General features: G+C 36.0%; 1 protein-coding gene across 17 annotated transcripts in view; it reads right to left on the reverse strand.

Annotated features, from left to right (window-relative positions):
• Window positions 1-18,265, reverse strand: part of PPP1R12A (protein phosphatase 1 regulatory subunit 12A) — a 171,629-nt gene that overhangs the window by 64,688 nt on the left and 88,676 nt on the right. For all 17 annotated transcript variants that reach the window (XR_012476229.1, XM_074226505.1, XM_074226499.1 and 14 more), the window contains 5 exons: window positions 7,204-7,363; window positions 4,782-4,926; window positions 1,296-1,370; window positions 679-767; window positions 375-532 (listed from right to left, as the gene is read on the reverse strand). Coding sequence is in view for 16 of the 17 variants with exons in the window: in XM_074226505.1 (XP_074082606.1) it covers window positions 375-532; window positions 679-767; window positions 1,296-1,370; window positions 4,782-4,926; window positions 7,204-7,363 (627 nt within the window). In the remaining variant the exon portion in view is untranslated. The remainder of the gene's footprint in view (window positions 1-374; window positions 533-678; window positions 768-1,295; window positions 1,371-4,781; window positions 4,927-7,203; window positions 7,364-18,265) is intronic.

Genomic DNA, 18,265 nt, shown 5'->3' on the forward strand with positions numbered 1-18,265 from the left:
ACTGCAAAGAATTAGTTGTGACTTTTCCAGTATAGCTGCCCTCTTTCAGGATTATAAATTGACTGTGAAAATGTTACTGGAGGCAATTAGGAACAATTTTAGAGGTTACCACAATCTGTTCTCAAGAATGGCAAGACGATGTGATTTGGCTAAATTATATAACATTATAATCAATCACTGCCAATTAGGGCAACACTACACAGGGTGTACAGGCAAAGTGTAACAGATATACTTTGTTCAAGAAATGACTGATGAATTAAATCTTTTTTTAAAAAAATTAAGTCTAAGAACAACTATTACTTTTTTCTGCATCAATAAGATCTCACTCTAAAGTTCATCAGAAATCTAAGTCCTCTGATCCTTAAAAAATTTACCCGTTTCAGCTTCTGATTCTGAATCATCTTCCTCATCTTCTTCACTTGAGCAACTGGATTCATCTTTCTTGCCTTCCTCTTCCTCATCTGCCTTTTCATGCTCCAGAGATTCAATACTGGTTGCATTTTTCTCTGGTTCAATAATTAATGTCTCTTTACTGTAGGTGAAAAACATACGCCTAATTATAAAATAGTACTGAACACAAAGTTAAAATTTTATAAAGTCTACCTAGAGTTAAAAAAAATCAGATAACTATAAAATTTCACCTATCAAAACTGAGGATCATTTAAATAATTTACTTACTTTTTAAATGCTTTTTGTGATTGGTTGTTATCCATATTGGCTGTAGACTCAATTAGTGGAGACTTCTTTTCTCGCTTTTCACTATGGAGCTTTCATAAATCATGAGTAGAAAAAAAGACTATTAAAATGATATGAAACAGTTACAAGTAATTACATGTATTATGCCCATAACCCATCAATCTCAGTTATTTTCTTTAAAAAAAAGGATCTTTTCTACCTGAAACAGGACTGAGGGAGAGGAAACAGTGACAAAGTGGGCAATTTTTAAACTTGCTCTCAAAGGTTTTCAGAGTTTGACTGAACTACTTAATTATTCTTTACTTTTAGCTCTTAAGAATTCCCTACCTAGAGAAGTAGGGAAAAGCAACTGATGGCTATTTTGGTCAAAGAGTATTAATATAACTACATGTTAGGCTTAGGTAGTAAGAAGTTCCTATCTATTTCTAACCATATTAAGCAACAGTCAAAATGCTAAATTTTCCCAGAAAAAAAATCCTTGGATAATTTTTTTTTCTGACGGGAAGAAAACACAAAATACCAATGGAAAGGAAAACTGTTAACACTTAAAAATTAAAAATCAAGCTATTATCGATGTTATGGGTAAGTTACAAACATACCAGATTTTGTTTCTTTTGCAGTTCTTCTAAATATCCTAGAATGTCTTCATCTGCTACATCAAAGGCCGTCTGACCCTACATGGGAAAATTCAAATTTTTTTTTAAAGTTAGAATATTATAATATTCTTTTCTTTATAATTATATCAAAAGTCACCCATGTGCCTGAGTATCTATATCTATATCTGTATCTATATCTATATTTAAGAATTGTGTATCCCCAAGGGCTATTTTGCCCAGTTACAATCCTATGGATCAGAGAAAACAACTTCCTATACACAACCTCTCCTTTATTCCCACTCAAAAGTCACTACATCTATTTGGCACGTATACAGATTTTTTCTTTGGTTTTGATTTTCTGTATTGGTGTGGCTGGTCAAGAAGGAGGACAGTTGCAAAGTGCCAAAGTCACAACAGGCTTAGAAATGACATTTCTAAAAAATGCAATTCACAGAAGTTATGGACCAGTTAACAAGACTGACCTATTCTTCACCTTTCTAAATATGCTATAGTCTAAGAAATCATAACTCCTCAAGTTTTAGAAATGTATGTTTCCATAGAAATTGATGAGCTACATCTCAAATTGTAAATAAATTTTATGCTTATACCACATAAAAGTCATATTCTTTCTTTATTCCAGAACATACAAATATCTGTGTCGAAAAAGGATGTAAAAACAGAGTTTGGGTTAAAGGGAACTTACCTATACATACCATAAGCATCCCTTGCAAATTTCACCTATAAAAATTGCTCTTGAATTTTGTTTGCCAGATGAGCTTACTGGCTTTTCCCCTTTCTCTCTTAGACTAGTGTTAAGAAAAGTGTTGGATGAAGTTAAGGAATGTTTTTTTCAATTTCTAGTCCTGAAAAGTCAAAGGTAGTTCCCACATAAATGGAATATTCTTGAACAAACTAAAAATTTCATTTTGGGCCTATAGTTATGCTAGATAACCTAAATATATTTTCCTTTGATGTATTGATTTTTAAAAGTAGGCTTTGTGAAGAGTTTGGTAAAAGAAAGGATGGTTTGAGCAAAATAGTTAACAGAATTAGAATCAGAATATTCCAGGGTTGCATGTGGTTTAAAGATCAGTTAGTCTAATTTCTCTGTTTTCTAGATAGGGATTCATAGATTTTTTTTAAGGTCAAATGGTAATTGAACCTGAACTAGAACCCATGGCTCCTGATCTCCCAGATGCAATGGAATCTTTACATCATCACTAATAACACAGTATGATACATCTGATAACATTCTTAATCAAAAACAAAATAATCTTGATAACTTTAGCAACGGTTAAATAGAAAGGAGTTGTTTGAATTTACTAAGTTTTGCTTTTTTAAGGTTAAGAAATGTGGTCACCTTACTAACCTTTCTTTTCACTTTCTCCCTCGATAAATGAGTCTACTTTTGCAAACAGCAGCTGATAGAGAATAAAAACTAGAGTAAAATGCAGGCTGTGAACATGGAAATATCAAGCCTATCAATTTAACCTATTATTCTAGACGTATACTCTAAATAGTCTATAGAATACTTTATAAACCAGTTGCCAAATTCACACATCAAGTGAGTCTTAACCACTTTTTAAACCTGCTCTGTTCTACCAATTAAACACTGTATTGAAGGAATCACACTATGAAATGATTCATTAATATTTAAGACTACTGGGAAAATAAGCCAAGAGGATATATAAGTCTGGGTAGAGAAGATGAGAATTACTTCATCAAATACTATGCTGAAGTATAGTCTTAAAAGTAATTCTTTCTAATAACATAATGTTATATGCTAGATGTCTCACTCTAGCTAGTCATGATCAAATTCATCTTGTTACATCAGAAGAGAGAGACAGGTACCAAACAATGCTGCAACTAATTTAAGTCTTTAGAAAACCACATGCAGTGTTTATAATTTGATTATGAGTAAAAACAAAAATTTGTAGCAGGACGGAGTAACAAAAAAAAATTTTCCTATTTATTAAAATAAAAAAATAACTGTGATATCACTTATTATACATTTTTATACATTCATACATTTTTAATACATTTTTTAATATATTAAATGAAAATATATCATTAAAGGAATCCCAGACAGGCAAAAGGTTTCTAAATAGGAGACAGGAAGAGATAATTTGTAAATCTTATAATGTATGGGGGTCTTTCTGAATGATTTCTAAAAGTCACAATCCCCAAAGTTACTTAGTATTGTTGCTGAAGGCCACACAGCTAGATAATTGTTAAGTGTCTGAGGCCACATTTGAATTCAGGTCCTTCTGACTCCAAGGCTGGTGTAGTTTTAAATTTAAATTAAAAAATGTAATTTTAAAAAGAATTGTGGGGGTGGCTAGGTGATGCAGTAGATATAGAGCTGCCAGCCCTGGAGTCAGGAGGATCTGAGTTCAAATGTGACCTCAGACACTTAACAATTACCTAGCTGTGTGGCCTTGGGCAACCTACTTAACCCCACTGCCTTGCCAAAAAAAACAACCTAAAAAAAAAGGAATTGTGCCAAAAATCTTTACTATATGAAAAACTATTCATATGCAATATCAAAAGGTGAGCTTCTTTTGACACAACAAAAGGTGATTTATGTTCTGAAAAATGTAGAGTACAATGGAAACATAAGGTAGTATTGTTATACAAATGTTATCTTTAAAGACCAAAGAAAAACCCAATGGAAATTTAAAAACTGAAGTGATTAGAAAGCAAATAAAAACAGAATTTGGGGACCTGGATGAACACAATGCTGACTGTAACAAAAAAGACATTAATTTGAATAATCTGTCATACAATAATTCAATCTCAGTGCCTCAGTTTTCTTATCTATAAAATAGAACTAATAATAAAAAGAAACCATCAAAAGAACTCAAATTGTGAGAAATTTCTTTGTAATCCTTAAAACACCATATAAAATAAATTAATAATTCCAGTTATACAAAATGATTGGTATTTTTAATCCACTAATAAGTTATTAAGTTTTCTGAGATGATGTGCAGAGCCTTTTGAATTAATTACATTTATTTGGGGGGTAGGGTATTTTGGACCATAAACTCCTTGAAGGCAAGTATTATATATTTTTAATCTCTCAATCTTCAATACCAAGCATCATGTTTTACACTTAATTAGTGCATAATAAGCAGTCCTTATAGAACAATGTGATATTCAACCTTTTCTTTGACATTTCTGGAGGATCACAGCAATTCCCTATAAGTTTCCATGTCACATATTACCCAAAGAAACTGCTTGGATACTGATTTAAAAATAAGGTTTCTTTTTCTTCAGAAAAAGATAAAAAAAAGATCATAAAAAATATTCAAAATAAATACAAAATTAGGAAATTTGCTCTCCCTACCAAAAAAAGACTACCCGTGATTATTAATTCCCGAAGTACAACGTAAAAATGAATAAAACTATAAATGTATTTTTGCACAACCCAATGGAAACTACAACTATATTTCTTACACTAAAACATGGACAAATCTATCAAGAGCTTACCACTTTGTTGATCATCTCCATATCACAAAGATTGTCCACTAAAATTCGACAGGCTTCTTCTTTACCCCAGTGAGCTGCTGCATGAAGAGGTGTCCAACCATCATAATCTTTAATATTTACATCATAGCCTGCCTGTAGTAAGAGTCTAAAGAGATTATATAACAAATTAGCTAGACAATAAGTAAACTTTAGGAATTTGTAAAACTACTAATCGGTTTGATTTCATGCACATTAAGTTGGGCAGTGGGATGGGGTCAACTTTTGCTTTTCATATTTCAACATTTTCTCCTGTGATGTCTAAATTAAAACAGGTAGAAAGTAGTTAAAAGAAAACCCTGGAAGAATAGAGCCTAAATTCACAAAATAAAGTACTACCCTGTGACCATTTCATTTTCATTGCCTATTATTACTATGAGAATTTTCTTAGGGTGAATCTAGTTTTTCTCAATGAGTCAACTGCTTAACTACAAATTTAACTTGAGATAGAAAACTTTCTTGAATGTCCAAACAATTATTTACTTCAGGGAAAATTTTATTTAAAATACTATTACTTAACTATTTATTAAAGGTAGCTAGATGGTATAGTGGATTGAATGCCTGGCTTGAAGGCAGGAAGAATATTGTCCTGAGTTCAAATCTGATTTCAGAGACTTAGTAGCTATATGATCCTGGGCAAGTCACTTAACCTAGTTTGTCTCAGTTTCTCATCAGTATAATGAGCAGTATATCTACCAAGGAAACCACAAATGAGGTAAGAGAATCAGATGTGATTGAAAAATTAAGTGAATGAGTATTATTTTACATACCAAAACATGTTGGAGTATACACTTTGGGAAAAAAAAAGAATTGGTGTGGTCTTACAGAATAAGAAAAAGGGGTTATATTATCTTATATGGCTGCCTTTTACTTAACACAGGAAATTTTAAAGGGGAAAAATGATAATTTCTTCATAAAGTTTTAAAAATATGAAAGGATCTTGATTTCACTTTAGAGCAGTACTAGAAAGCAAGAGATTCTAACCAACATTACTAGAATATCAGTAATAATTTTAATACAATGCAGTTGCAAAAATTGTTAGCATGCCCTTTTAACTTGTACACAGGCATCACTCTTACCTGTATTTAGAATGTTAACCTCCTAGAAGGCAAAGAACAGGCCTATAACTTACAGGCAGCACAACCCAACACATAAACACCAAAAAAATTTTTTTAAATAATAATGATAGTGAAGAAAACTAATGAACCTTTACCTCACTTTTCCATGCTGTGAGCTTGAGAAGTCCTTCTTTTTACCTACAGGAGGTGGCAGTAATATCTAATGTATAACCCTTTATTTACATTTCAAGAACTTAATTTATGGCCTAATAGAGCACTTCAAATATTAAGTGCTTAACAAAAGACTACTGGATTACTGAATAACTCTTCCTATCTCTTACTACAATTGAACAAGTAAATCAAGTGATAAAACAATCCCAGTTAAGTCACATTTCAAGACATTTTTCTTTGTTGGGAACTCTACAACTAGAGGTAGAAATCACATAAAAGGTAGAAACATATATCAGAAGGAAGGTTAAAGTATGAATGTCCGCTAAATATTAACTAAAACGAGATCATCAATACAGAAAACATCAAGGATGTTTCTGCGGGAGGAAACAGGACAAGAGCGAGGGCAAGGTGAAGTAAGAAGAGAAGGCCTTGCAATGTCTGGGTACAAGGAACAAGCTACTGCATATAGTCCAGAAAAGTCATGTGTAGGTATGAACCTGAATCCTCTTTTTGATAAAAGGACAAGAATCTGGGCAATGGATCAGTTAACTGTGGGAGATTTGAATAAAGAAGAGTACAGAAAGAAAGCAACAGAAAAAATTTTGGTTAGAGGGATACCCAACTCTCTATTCAATTGAGCAGAGTCAAGTAGAATCTGTGTGCTGTGAGCTAGAGATAGTTCTGCTTCACAGGATTTATACATATTTTAAATGTGGCTGACTTTATATGAGGAAATTTCATTCTCAAGGATTTCTTAAGAAACCACTGCTTAAGAACCCTATGGTCTTCCTGTAGGGACTTAAGTAAAAACTGAGGTTCAGATTTCTTAGTTGTAAAAAGGAGGAAATACCTGACGTGCACATGTGAACATCATAAAAATCAATTAATGATTTTCCTAAATTCACTAAGCCCATTTACAGAACTGTTAGCTCTTTTTATCTGATTAAATTTAAAAAAATTAACAATTATAAGTGTCACTTTGTGAGCTAGATAATAAAAAAAATTAGACACTGAATAATCCTTCAAGAGTTTCTTTAGAAACTTGGGGGGGGAACAGGGAGAACAATACTGGAGAAACTCAAGAAAGAGCAGTAAGAAGATGGAAGTCATTATGAATACTGGAAAAAAGCTCCACTCTTTAAGGAAACCTAGCTTACTTTAACACTTCTGTGTAGCCTTTTGCAGCCGCCACATGGAGTGCAGTACCCCCCGATTTGGCATGCCTGGTGTCATTGATATGCCCACTGTTGAGCCACTGCCTTGCATCCCGAAGCATTATCCGTTCTTCTTCCTTTCGGGCTGCCTCTATATCAACCCCTAAAACAGGCAGAAGAAGGGAAAGAAGAAGGTATCATTGTTTACATTAATCCAAACAATTTTATGCTAAAATAGACCCAACAAAAATGTTTCAAGTTGAAGAGGAATCAAACTGGCAATTTTTCAGGTGTAGTAGAATTACTTATAGGACAGTATGATCATTCGTTCCTTTCCATTCCTTCCCACCTTTGGCCATCTCTGACAAAAAGAAACTTTTGCCTCATAAGAGGCTTCTGGCTACTTCACTGGATGGTCTTCATCCCCCCCCAATTTTTATGAGTTTACTAGAAAGACTTCTTAATTCTGTTTTCTTGAAACATTCTTTCCTTGTGGAATTTCAACCATTCTTGTGACTTCTATAGCACCAAATTTCAAGCTTTGAATAGCCCTCCCCAAACTCCAGTTCCATACCCAGAAATGTTCATTCAAAATAAAAAACCACCTCTTGATTTTTTTCTGGTTATAAATTATCTTGACCTTGTCCTCACCTCTATTTGCTTGTATACTTGCTATGGCTGACATTTATCCCCTCATCTCCTTGCTTAATCTTTTAATTGGTGATAATACTGAAGTATTTTTAATTTTATCATATTATGCTTATTGGATGACAATCTAACCTGATTTAATACACTTATTCTAATATCACCTTTTAACAATTGATGTATATTATTCTGTATTATAATTTTTTCATCAATCTTCTCTTGCAATCTCATTATACAATGTTTCTATGCAATTTTCCGTGTTCCCAATACCTACAAACAATACCCTTCACTTTGTAGATACTTGACAAAGATTTGAATTTTGTTTTGTGCAAGTAATATATACAGTACTCTCCTTAGGAACAAAGAATCTGGCTTCTTACATAATTGAAGGGATTAAGACTGTCTCACAGAAAAATAGGATATCTCACAAAATTCAGAAGATGGGGTTGTGGCAAAAAATGGTAACAGTAGAAAATGATGTTTTAAAATAAATGCCTTTTTCATCTTCTCTCGTCAATCTAAAGTCTCTCTCTCTCTCTCTCTCTCCCCCCCCCCCCCATCATCTAATCTCTGTAGTCAGTGGAAAAACTGACTAACTTAAATATAGTTAACTCTTATTCCTATGATCTCCTTATCACCTTCTAGTTTCTCTAGGGCTTTGTTCCATCTTTCGTAAATCTGATTTTCTCTGCTGGCTCATTTTCCTGTACTAATAATGTTTGAATCTCCTATACTGAGGAGAAAAAAGAAATCCTCCTATTTTTGTGCCATCTCCTTCAGGCTAAAGTCCTCCCTATACTAGACTTTGAGAAAACGTTTATATTCCCTGTTACCATTTCCTCAACTACACAAACTTTAACCTACTACAAACCTTCTATTCTCCTCAAACTTCTCAAATGTCACTGATAAAAATCTTTATAATCTTAGTCTTCTTTCTAGATCCTTCTTCAGCAGCTGATATGACCGGTCCCTCCCTTTTTGTTATCCTCTCCTCCCTCAGTCTTTGTTGGCTCATCTAGTATGTCACCTTAGTCTTCTAACCAGCTGAGCACAGATTTCACTATAAGGCTCTGTCCTCGATCCCCTTCTCCTCTCTCTCCTTTGATTTCAATGAACATGAGTTTCAGAAATAACAACTATGAGTCAAATCTTGCCCAAAGTCCCAAGGGCAGAAATACAAAGAATGAAACAATTCCTACTTGTGGTCACTGATACAGTTAATCCTCAAATCTACATGTATGTCCACATTTGATCTCTACCACAATCTGGCTTTTCTTCTGGAGGGGCTAAAAGTGAACTTGGGATTCAGGAGGAATCAGCAGCATGCTCTAGCTAACAGGATTTTAGGTATAATAAGAGACGTTTCATGTTCCAGGATCTTAAAAACTGGGTGATCTGCTGAAATCTGCCATGCACAGCTCACATCCAGAGAATTCTGATCAATTCTGGGGGCCACATATAGTGACAGACACTGGTAAGCAGGTACATACTGTGATAACTAGGAGGCCTTTATGCCTTACAGACTGACTGAAGGAAATGGAGTGAAGACCTAGGAAAGACACCAAGGACGGCTCCCGTGAAATAAGGGTCACAGAGCAATGGTAGAATGGGGAAAGCCTCCCTAAGAGAAGTATCTGAGACTTAAAAGGTCTATCTCTAGGCGGTGAGGGCTGTAAGCCTTTAAAGCTCAAGTCTGTTGGAGATTCTTGTTTAAATATGTGCTAGCCCATGGGGCAATCTATGTCCTTTCCCACTTGGAGACTATTCTATGGAATAACATCTCAAATTAATATTCAAAAATAAAATTAGCATTTCCCCCCATCTGACTCCACATACTTCTACCACTCCTGTATTTTCGCCACCTCTCAAGACCGAAGAAAAATCTAAGATCAGAGATTCCTAGTTGACTTTATACCACCATTTTACAGATGAATAACTTAATTTTTACAGATTAAATAACTTGTTCAGTCACTTGTGAGTTGGTATCAGAGGCTGGTTTCAAAACCAAAGTCAACCTGGTACCTACCACTACTTCAGCGAGTACTCCCACTTCCTTCATTACAATTTCCTGATTTCATCCTGCAGCTCTCCCTCACAGAATACTACTCTCTATACTCAGGGGGAGGAAAAGAGTTCATAAAGAGTTCTCTCTTAAGGAAAACTTTATCTAAATAACAAGTGTTTGCTGAATTGGGTACTAGTAAGGAGGCAGTACTCAGTTTAAGACCTCAGTTCTTGGGCAGCTAGGTGGTGCAGTGAGCAGAGCGCTGGCATTGGAGTCAGTACCTTACTTCAAATCTAGCCTCAAACACTTAATAATTATCTAGCTGTGTGATCTTGGGCAAATCACTTAACCCCCATTGCCTTGCAAAAACTAGAGATAGGAAAAAACAAATAAACCAGTTTGGGGGGTTATGGAGGGGTGAGGGTAGAAAGGCATGACAAAAAAAAAGGTGAATTCATCTCAGGAAATTTACTACTACAAGATTAAAAACACAAATAAGCTTTGTCAAAGTCTGTTTTAAAGTTAAAAACTTGGCAACAACATTTTAAGGTTGTATTTCAATTTCTAAAGATTAAGTTTGGAATTTGTCACCATTTTTAAATTTAGGTCTGTAATTCCCATTTTTGAGGGCATATTTAGCATACCTCAAAACTAGATTTTAAAATGTAAAATTTAGTTTTTAGTAAACAGTTTTATATTTTTCCCAATTCTAAATAAAAGTAGTTTTCAAATTTCATTTTTATGACTGAGTTCCAAATTTTTCTCCCTTCTTCCTTTACCTCTCCCCAAGATGACAAGCAATAATTAACATAGGTTATACAAGTGCAATCATGTTAAACATAGTTCCATATTAGTGATGTTGTGAAAGAAGAAACAGAGCTAAAGAAAAAAAAACCCACAAAGAAAGCAAAACCAGTATGCTTTGATCTGCATTCAGATTCCATCAGTTTTTTCTCTGTATATGGATGGCATTTTTGATTACAAGTCTTTTGGAATTTTCTTGGGTCATTCTATTGTTGAGAAGACATGTCTATCATAGTTGATCACTGTACAATGTTCTCTTGGTTCTGCTCACTTCATTCAGCATACAAGCCTATGCCTTAGAAAAGTTCCAAATCATAATTTCTTTTCTATTAACTCTTTAAAATACACTTCTAAATTGAAAGAACCAATGTGTATAAAAGGATATTTAAAAAAAAACTTTTCTGAGTTTAAAATTACTTTAAATTACATTTGTCTTATTTTCAGACTTATCTTCAAGTAATCTCGCTCTCTCTTTTTTTAAAGGTTTTTGCAAGGCAAATGGGGTTAAGTGGCTTGCCCAAAGCCACACAGCTAGGTCATTATTAAGTGTCTGAGACTGGATTTGAAACCAGGTACTCCAGACTCCAAAGCCTGTGCTTTATGCCACCTAGCAGCCCCAAGTAATCTCTTTAATAGAACTTTAAACCTCAATTTAAGAATCCAAAAGATATTCAAGGAAATAATCCCATCTTCTTGGATGGGATCAAAAGTTTCTCTGGATTACTGGTTTAAAATGCCAGACATTTGTTACAATCACCCTTAAAGTTAATTAAACAGTTTAGTGAAAGTAGCTCTTTTAGTTCTTCCTTTCAACCTCTTCTCAGAGTTTTATCTGTTACATCCAGTTCATTCTGGAAAGAAAAATGACAGAGACATTTATAAATGTCTAAGGTGAGAAATGAAAACAAAAACCTACTTAATACTTTGAGAAATAAAACTCAATAAGGCACTGGAGTTCTTACAGGGCTCAAGTAACCTTCCTAACAGTCCCCTACCCCCTTCTTTTCCACTCAGATAACTGACCTGCCTCTTGAATTGTCCACCCTTCTACATGAGAGAACTCAATTTCACTGTGATCTTGAATTCCACCCCCAACAGTTGGAATCAGTCACATTCATAAGCACTTTTCCTCCTTCGCTGTCCTTCTCCCTTGTCTCCCAACTAAAATCATTTAATAAAACAGATAACCATGTAGCCTGACCATCTTCCCTGTCCACTCCACCCTTCAGGTCCCCCAGTACTGTCATCTGCCTTCAAGATATACCCCAAAGACTGTTTGGCATTATCAAGTGGCCTCCCAATGCAAACCAAGAATCTGCAACCAAGTCTTTCCATTCATGGTTAAGCTGAACTTTATTTAAGGTTCTTTCTTTCCCAATTAAAACATCAGCTCCTTCATCAAGGGCTGTCTCAGTTTTCTCTAGCTACTGCCAGTGAAGTACTTAGCACAGTGTTTATACAAAGCAAGTTATTTACTTAATGTTTGGAATTCTCTTTAATGTACTGACTTCCCTGAGATGATCTCCAATTTTTGCTGTGACTTTCACAGTAACATATTAGACTGTTAGCTCCTAGGAAGAGAGGACTGGTTTTTGCCTTTTTCTACACAGTGGCTAGCACACGATTAGACCATGCTTTCTGACTAAAGGGTGCTGAAGATTTGACAGGAAGATCTGGGTTCCAGGCTTGACTCTGTCACTTACCAGCTAAATAATTAGAACCATTCAGCACATTTGGCTGCTGAGGTTCCTTTCAGTTCTAAATCCAAAATTCTATGATCATCTTTTCAATAGGCATTTACTCAGCACTTCTTGCGTGCCCAGCTCTCCTAGATCCTAGACTATGTACATTATATCTACAGAATGAAGACAAGGTAACTTAGAGTCTGTCAACCTCTCAATCATTCTCCCTTCTTTCTCTGAGAGGTCAGTCTGACTCATCACTCTTTTCTTTCTACCATGTCCTTTATTATCTAATGTAGATACTTCATCAAACCCCCCTAATGGAGCACTCCTCCATTTCCTATGGAGGATGAACTACTCCTTTATTTTACCTCAGACAAATCAAAGCCAGATTTTGACTTACCTCAAAGTGTTCCATTTCCTATGTTCTTAGATAACTAGTCATTCCACTTCTCCTTATCCTCCATCCCTCATTTACTTGTTTATTATTTTTAACCCTCATAAAGACCACCATTCCCACTACCTACTTTCTTAGATCATTACTTTGAAATCCCATCTCCTTTCTCTCTCCAACTTCAACCCCAGAGTTTATCATTTCAATTCTACAAGTCTACTTTTTGTTTGTTTGTTTGTTTTTTGCAAGGCAAGGGAATTAAAGTGACTTGCCCAAGGTTACATAGCTAAGTAAGTATTAAGAGTCAGAGGCCAAATTTTAACTCAGGTCCTCCTGACTCCAGGTCAGGAGCTCTCTCAATCACCTAGCTATCCATACACAACTCCTTTTTTTTTGTCCTACTGATGTTTTCTCTTGCCATATCTCAACTCTGTATTACTTCCAATCATCTCCTCCAGCCCTACTCAAAAACTGTTAAATTAAGGCTGAAAGAAATCCCATAATCATAAAATAAATTCAGGCTCTTCATTCTCTCAGCTGGATCCTAAATGTGACAAAAATCCTTTTATATTCTTCCTTAAGACCTGGACACCTTCTCATTTCCAAATCCTTTCAGCTGAGAAACTTTCTTTCCTACTTTAAGGGAAAAACTGAGGCTTGTTTTATTAACTCCCACATTTCCTATTCTTATCTCAAAAGTTTTGGGCATTTTTTTATTCTCTTCTCCTTTCCCCCAGTATCTTTTATCTTACTAAGGCATGTGACCTTGATCTCACTCCTTCTTATCTTCTCCAGTAGAATGCAACCTTAGCCACTCCTAACTCTTAATCTTTAACTATCAGTAGGTTCTATAACACCTCCAACCTCAAAAGCCTTTATCAGATCCTATCACCCCCTCAAGCTAGCATATTATTTATTCCCTTACACAAACTTAGAAAATGTAGGTTACATTCACTGCCTCAAAGTCCTCTCTTCTTACTTCCCCACACCTTTGCAAAATTTCACTTTTTCCAAAATCATCAAGGATCTTAACTACTAAATTCAATTGTCTTTTTCAGTCTTAATCTATATCAACTACCCACATCAACTGAAACTACTGGTCATTCTCTTCTCCTAGATACTCTATTCTCTTTTGGCTTTTGTAACATCACCTATCACTTATCTATTTACACCTACTATGTATACATCACCTATTACAACTTCCTCTACTGGCTGATTATCTATTTAATGGTATCCAAATGTGGGAACTGCCCAAGATTCTAAACTAGGTGCTCTACCCTTCTTTCATTAACAACCATCATTATGTAGATGATTCTCAGATCTATCCTTAAGGAAGAAACATAAAGTATAAGAGATAGCAAGATCAGACAAAGATCATCTATGCCTCACTCTAGATCATGACTACTGGATATTTTAAATCTGATGTCCCAGAAGAAACTAAATCTTAATATGTCTAAGATTAAATTTATAATTTATTCTCCCTCTTTTTTTTCCTGTTGAAGTCACCAGCATCTTTTGAGTATCTCAGAATCATAATCTCAGCACTAACCTGGACTCCTCACTTTCCTGTATCACAGCTATGAGTTGTCAAATCTTATCATTTCTATAACATCTCCTGATCTGACTGACTCATTCTCTTTAACAACATTGATACCACCTCATTCAAGCTCACATTTCTCATCATCTTGCATTGGTCCTCCTGTCTCAAATCTCAAGTCTCAGACTTCAACCCATTTCTGACTAATGGGATTCCCCTACTCAACCAATTCAATTAGATTTCCTATTGTCTTTAGAATGAAATATAAATTTCTCTATTTAGCTTTAAAGCACTATACAACATGAATCCAACCTGATTTTCCTACTTTCAGATATTATTTCCTTTCCTGAATTCTTCAATCCAGTGAAACTGGCCTTTTATCTCCTCATCCCCCCTTCCTGACTCCATCTCCTATCTATATGCCTTTATACCAAACTTCTCCCACATTCCAGTCTAAAGGTTCCTCTTTTCCTTTAAGAACCAGCCTGATCATTTTCATGAAGATTTTATTGATCTTTTGTTGCAACCTTCTCTTTGAAACTATCTTATACATGACAACTTTGTGTGTATGTATGTTTAGAATCTTAATAGTTATGGTTATATATACTTTTTTAAATTAAAGATTTTATTTACTTTGAGTTTTACAATTTTTCCACTAATCTTACTTCCCTTCCCTCCCCTCCCCCAACCCCACAGAAGGCAGTTTGTCAGTCTTTACATTGTTTCCATGGTAAACATTGATCCAAATTGAGTGTGATGAGAGAGAAAAGCTATCCTTAAGGAAGAAACATAAAGTATAAGAGATAGCAAGATCAGACAATAAGATAACAGGGTTTTCTTTTTTCTAAATTCAAGGTCCTTGGTCTTTGTTCAAACTCGGCAGTTCTTTCTCTGGATACAGATGGTATTCTCCATTGCAGACAGCCCCAAATTGTCCCTGATTGTTGCACTGATGGAATGAGCAAGTCCATCAAGGTTGATCATCACCCCCATGTTGCTGTTAGGGTGTACAGTATTTTTCTGGTTCTGCTCATCTCACTCAGCATCAGTTCATGCAAATCCCTCCAGGCTTCTCTGAATTCCCATCCCTCCTGGTTTCTCATAGAACAGTGTTCCATGACATACATACACCACAGTTTGCTAAGCCATTCCCCAATTGAAAGACATTTACTTGATTTCCAATTCTTTGCCACCATAAACAGGGCTGCTATGAATATTTTTGTACAAGTGAAGTTTTTACCCTTTTTCATCAAAGGGTATGCACATTTTTTTTTACAAATAATGTTTTTTATACATTAATAAAATATTCTTGTTTAAGAGTAAACAAAATACTCCCTCTCCCCCAAAAATATAGACACGCTTGAGCTATAAAGTAAAGGGGAGGGAAAAAATTAAAAAAATAATAGTAATAATTGTAGGTATGGCCAGGTGGCGCAATAGATGGAGCACCAGCCCTGGAGCCAGGAGCACCTGAGCCCATATCTGGCCCCATACACGCATGTCACCCATGTGACATGCAAGTCACCTCAACCCCACTGCCCTGCAACTGAAAAAGAAAAAATAAAGACCCAAAATAAAATAAAATAGTAGTAATAGTAGGGGGTGGCTGGGTGGTGAACAGAGCATTGGCCCTTGAGTCAGGAGCACCTGGGTCTAAATCCGGCCTCAGATACCCAATGATCACCCTGCTATGCAGCCCCAGGCAGGCCACCCAGCCCCATTTGCCCTGTACCCCCCCAAACAACAACAATAATAATAATAATAATAATAATGATAATAAAAATGTGCTTCAGTCTTTGTTCCAACATCAACACTCTGTCATGGGTGGATCACATTCTTTATGATAAGTCCATCACAAAAGTTATTTCCATATTTTTCCACCATTGCCATTGCTGATCGCAACTCCCTCCTTTCGTATTTCTCCACTACCATGTACTATATTTTCTCTCTCCTTTCGCTCTGACTCTGCTGTAGGGTCACTGAGTGGAGCAGCAGGCAGATCCCTGGTCCTGGGGCCAAGAAGCCCTGAGCCCCCATACCACCCCTTAGGCCCAGAATCCACCCGGCCCTATGGTCCTGGGCAGGCCTTCCAATCCCAGCCCCTTGCAAGAAGTAAAAAAGAAAATGTGTTATATCTGACCACTCTCACCCCATGTTCCATCCTCTCCTCTATCACTCACATCCCCACCCCTTCCCCTGCCCCATCTCCTTACTCCAGATGTCTATAACCCATTGGGTATTTTTGCTGTTTCCTCTCCTAGCCACCTCTGATGAGAGCAAAGATTCCCTCATTCCCCCCCTTGTCTTCCCCCCTTCCATATCATTGCATTAGCTCATTGTAATAAAGAAAAATCTTATTATATGAAATATCTTGGTCTATTCCCCCTCTCCTTTTTCTTTCTCCCATTACATTTCCCTTTTTTCTATTGACTCCATTTTACACCATATTTTATCTTCAAATTCAGCTTTCTCCTGTGCTTCATCTATAAAATCTCTACCTGTTCTGTTAATTTAGAAGGTTCATATGAGTATTATCAGTGTCATTTTTCTATGCAGGAATACATGCAGTTCATCATCAAGTCCCTCATATTTTCCCCTTCTCCTCCAATCTCTATACTTCACCTGAGTCCTGTATCTGAAGATCAAACCTTCTGTTCGGCTCTGGCCATTCCAACAGGAACATTTGAAATTCCCCTGGTTCACTGAAAGTCCATCTTTTTCCCTGGAAGAGGACATTTATTTTTGCTGGGTAGTTGATTCTCGGTTGCATTCCAAGTTCTTTTGCCTTCCGGTATATTATATTCCAAGCCCTACAAGCTTTTAATGTAGTTGCTGATAAGTCCTGTGTGATCCTGACTGCAGCTCCACGATATTTGAACTGTGTGTCCTTCTGGCTGCTTGTAATATTTTCACTTTGATTTGGGAGTTCTGGAACTTGGCTATAATATTCCTAGGGGTTGGTTTTTTGGGATCTCTTTCTTGGAGGGGAACGGGTGGATTCTCTCCATTTCTATTTTGCCCTCTGCTTCTAGAATATCAGGGCAATTTTCCTGTAGCAATTCTTGGAAAATGATGTCAAGGCTCTTTTCCTGATCATGACTTTCAGGTATTCCAATAATTTTTAAATTATCTTTCCTAAATTTGTTTTTCCATATCAGTTGTTTTTTCAATGAGATGTTTCACATTTTCTTCTAATTTTCATTTTTTTGGTTTTTGAAGTAATGAGTCCTGATTTCTCATAAATTCATCAATCTCCCTGAGTTCTATTCTTTGTCTGAAGGATTTGTTTTCCTCATAGAGTTTTCTTATCTCTTTTCCCATCCGGTCAATTTTGCTTTTTAAAGCATTCTTCTCCTCAATAATTTTGAACTGTTTTATCCATTTAAGCTAAGCTGATTTTTAGCATGCTATTTTCTTCAGCATTTTTTTTTGCATTTCCTTGACTAGGCTGCTGACTTTCCTGCATCTCTCTCATTTCTTTTCCCAGTTTTTCTTCTATCTCCCTCATTTGATTTTCAAATTCTTTTTTGAGCTCTGTCATAGCCTGATCCTAATTTCTGTTTTTCTTGGAGTCTTTAGATGCAGGAGCTTGTGTTTCCTCATCTTCAAACTGAGTACCTTGATCCTTCTTGGGATCATAGATAATGTTTTTCTCAATGGTGTTCCTCTTTTTTCTCTCTGCTTGCACATTTTCCCAGCCTAAGCCTGTTTTGGGGGTGCTTCCTGAGCTTTTGGGATACTCCCACAAGGGTCTCAGTGTGTGAGGCTCTGCCATATGCACCCCCCCCTCTGCTATGGGACTGATGTGGAGGGGGACCCTGCTGTTCTATGGTGGGGCCTAGACTGTGATCAGGATCTGAATGTGTTCAGAGCCCCAGAGTCCTGTTCCAGGGGTAGAGGACAGAGCTCTGCAGTCCCTCTTCACTCCCCTCCCTCAGCTCAATGGACTCATGCCCTGGGGGCTCCTGCTTAAGGGCTCCACCTGCTTATGGTTCCTG

Source organism: Macrotis lagotis, chromosome 2, assembly GCF_037893015.1.
Source record: "Macrotis lagotis isolate mMagLag1 chromosome 2, bilby.v1.9.chrom.fasta, whole genome shotgun sequence".
Lineage (NCBI taxonomy): Eukaryota > Metazoa > Chordata > Mammalia > Peramelemorphia > Peramelidae > Macrotis > Macrotis lagotis.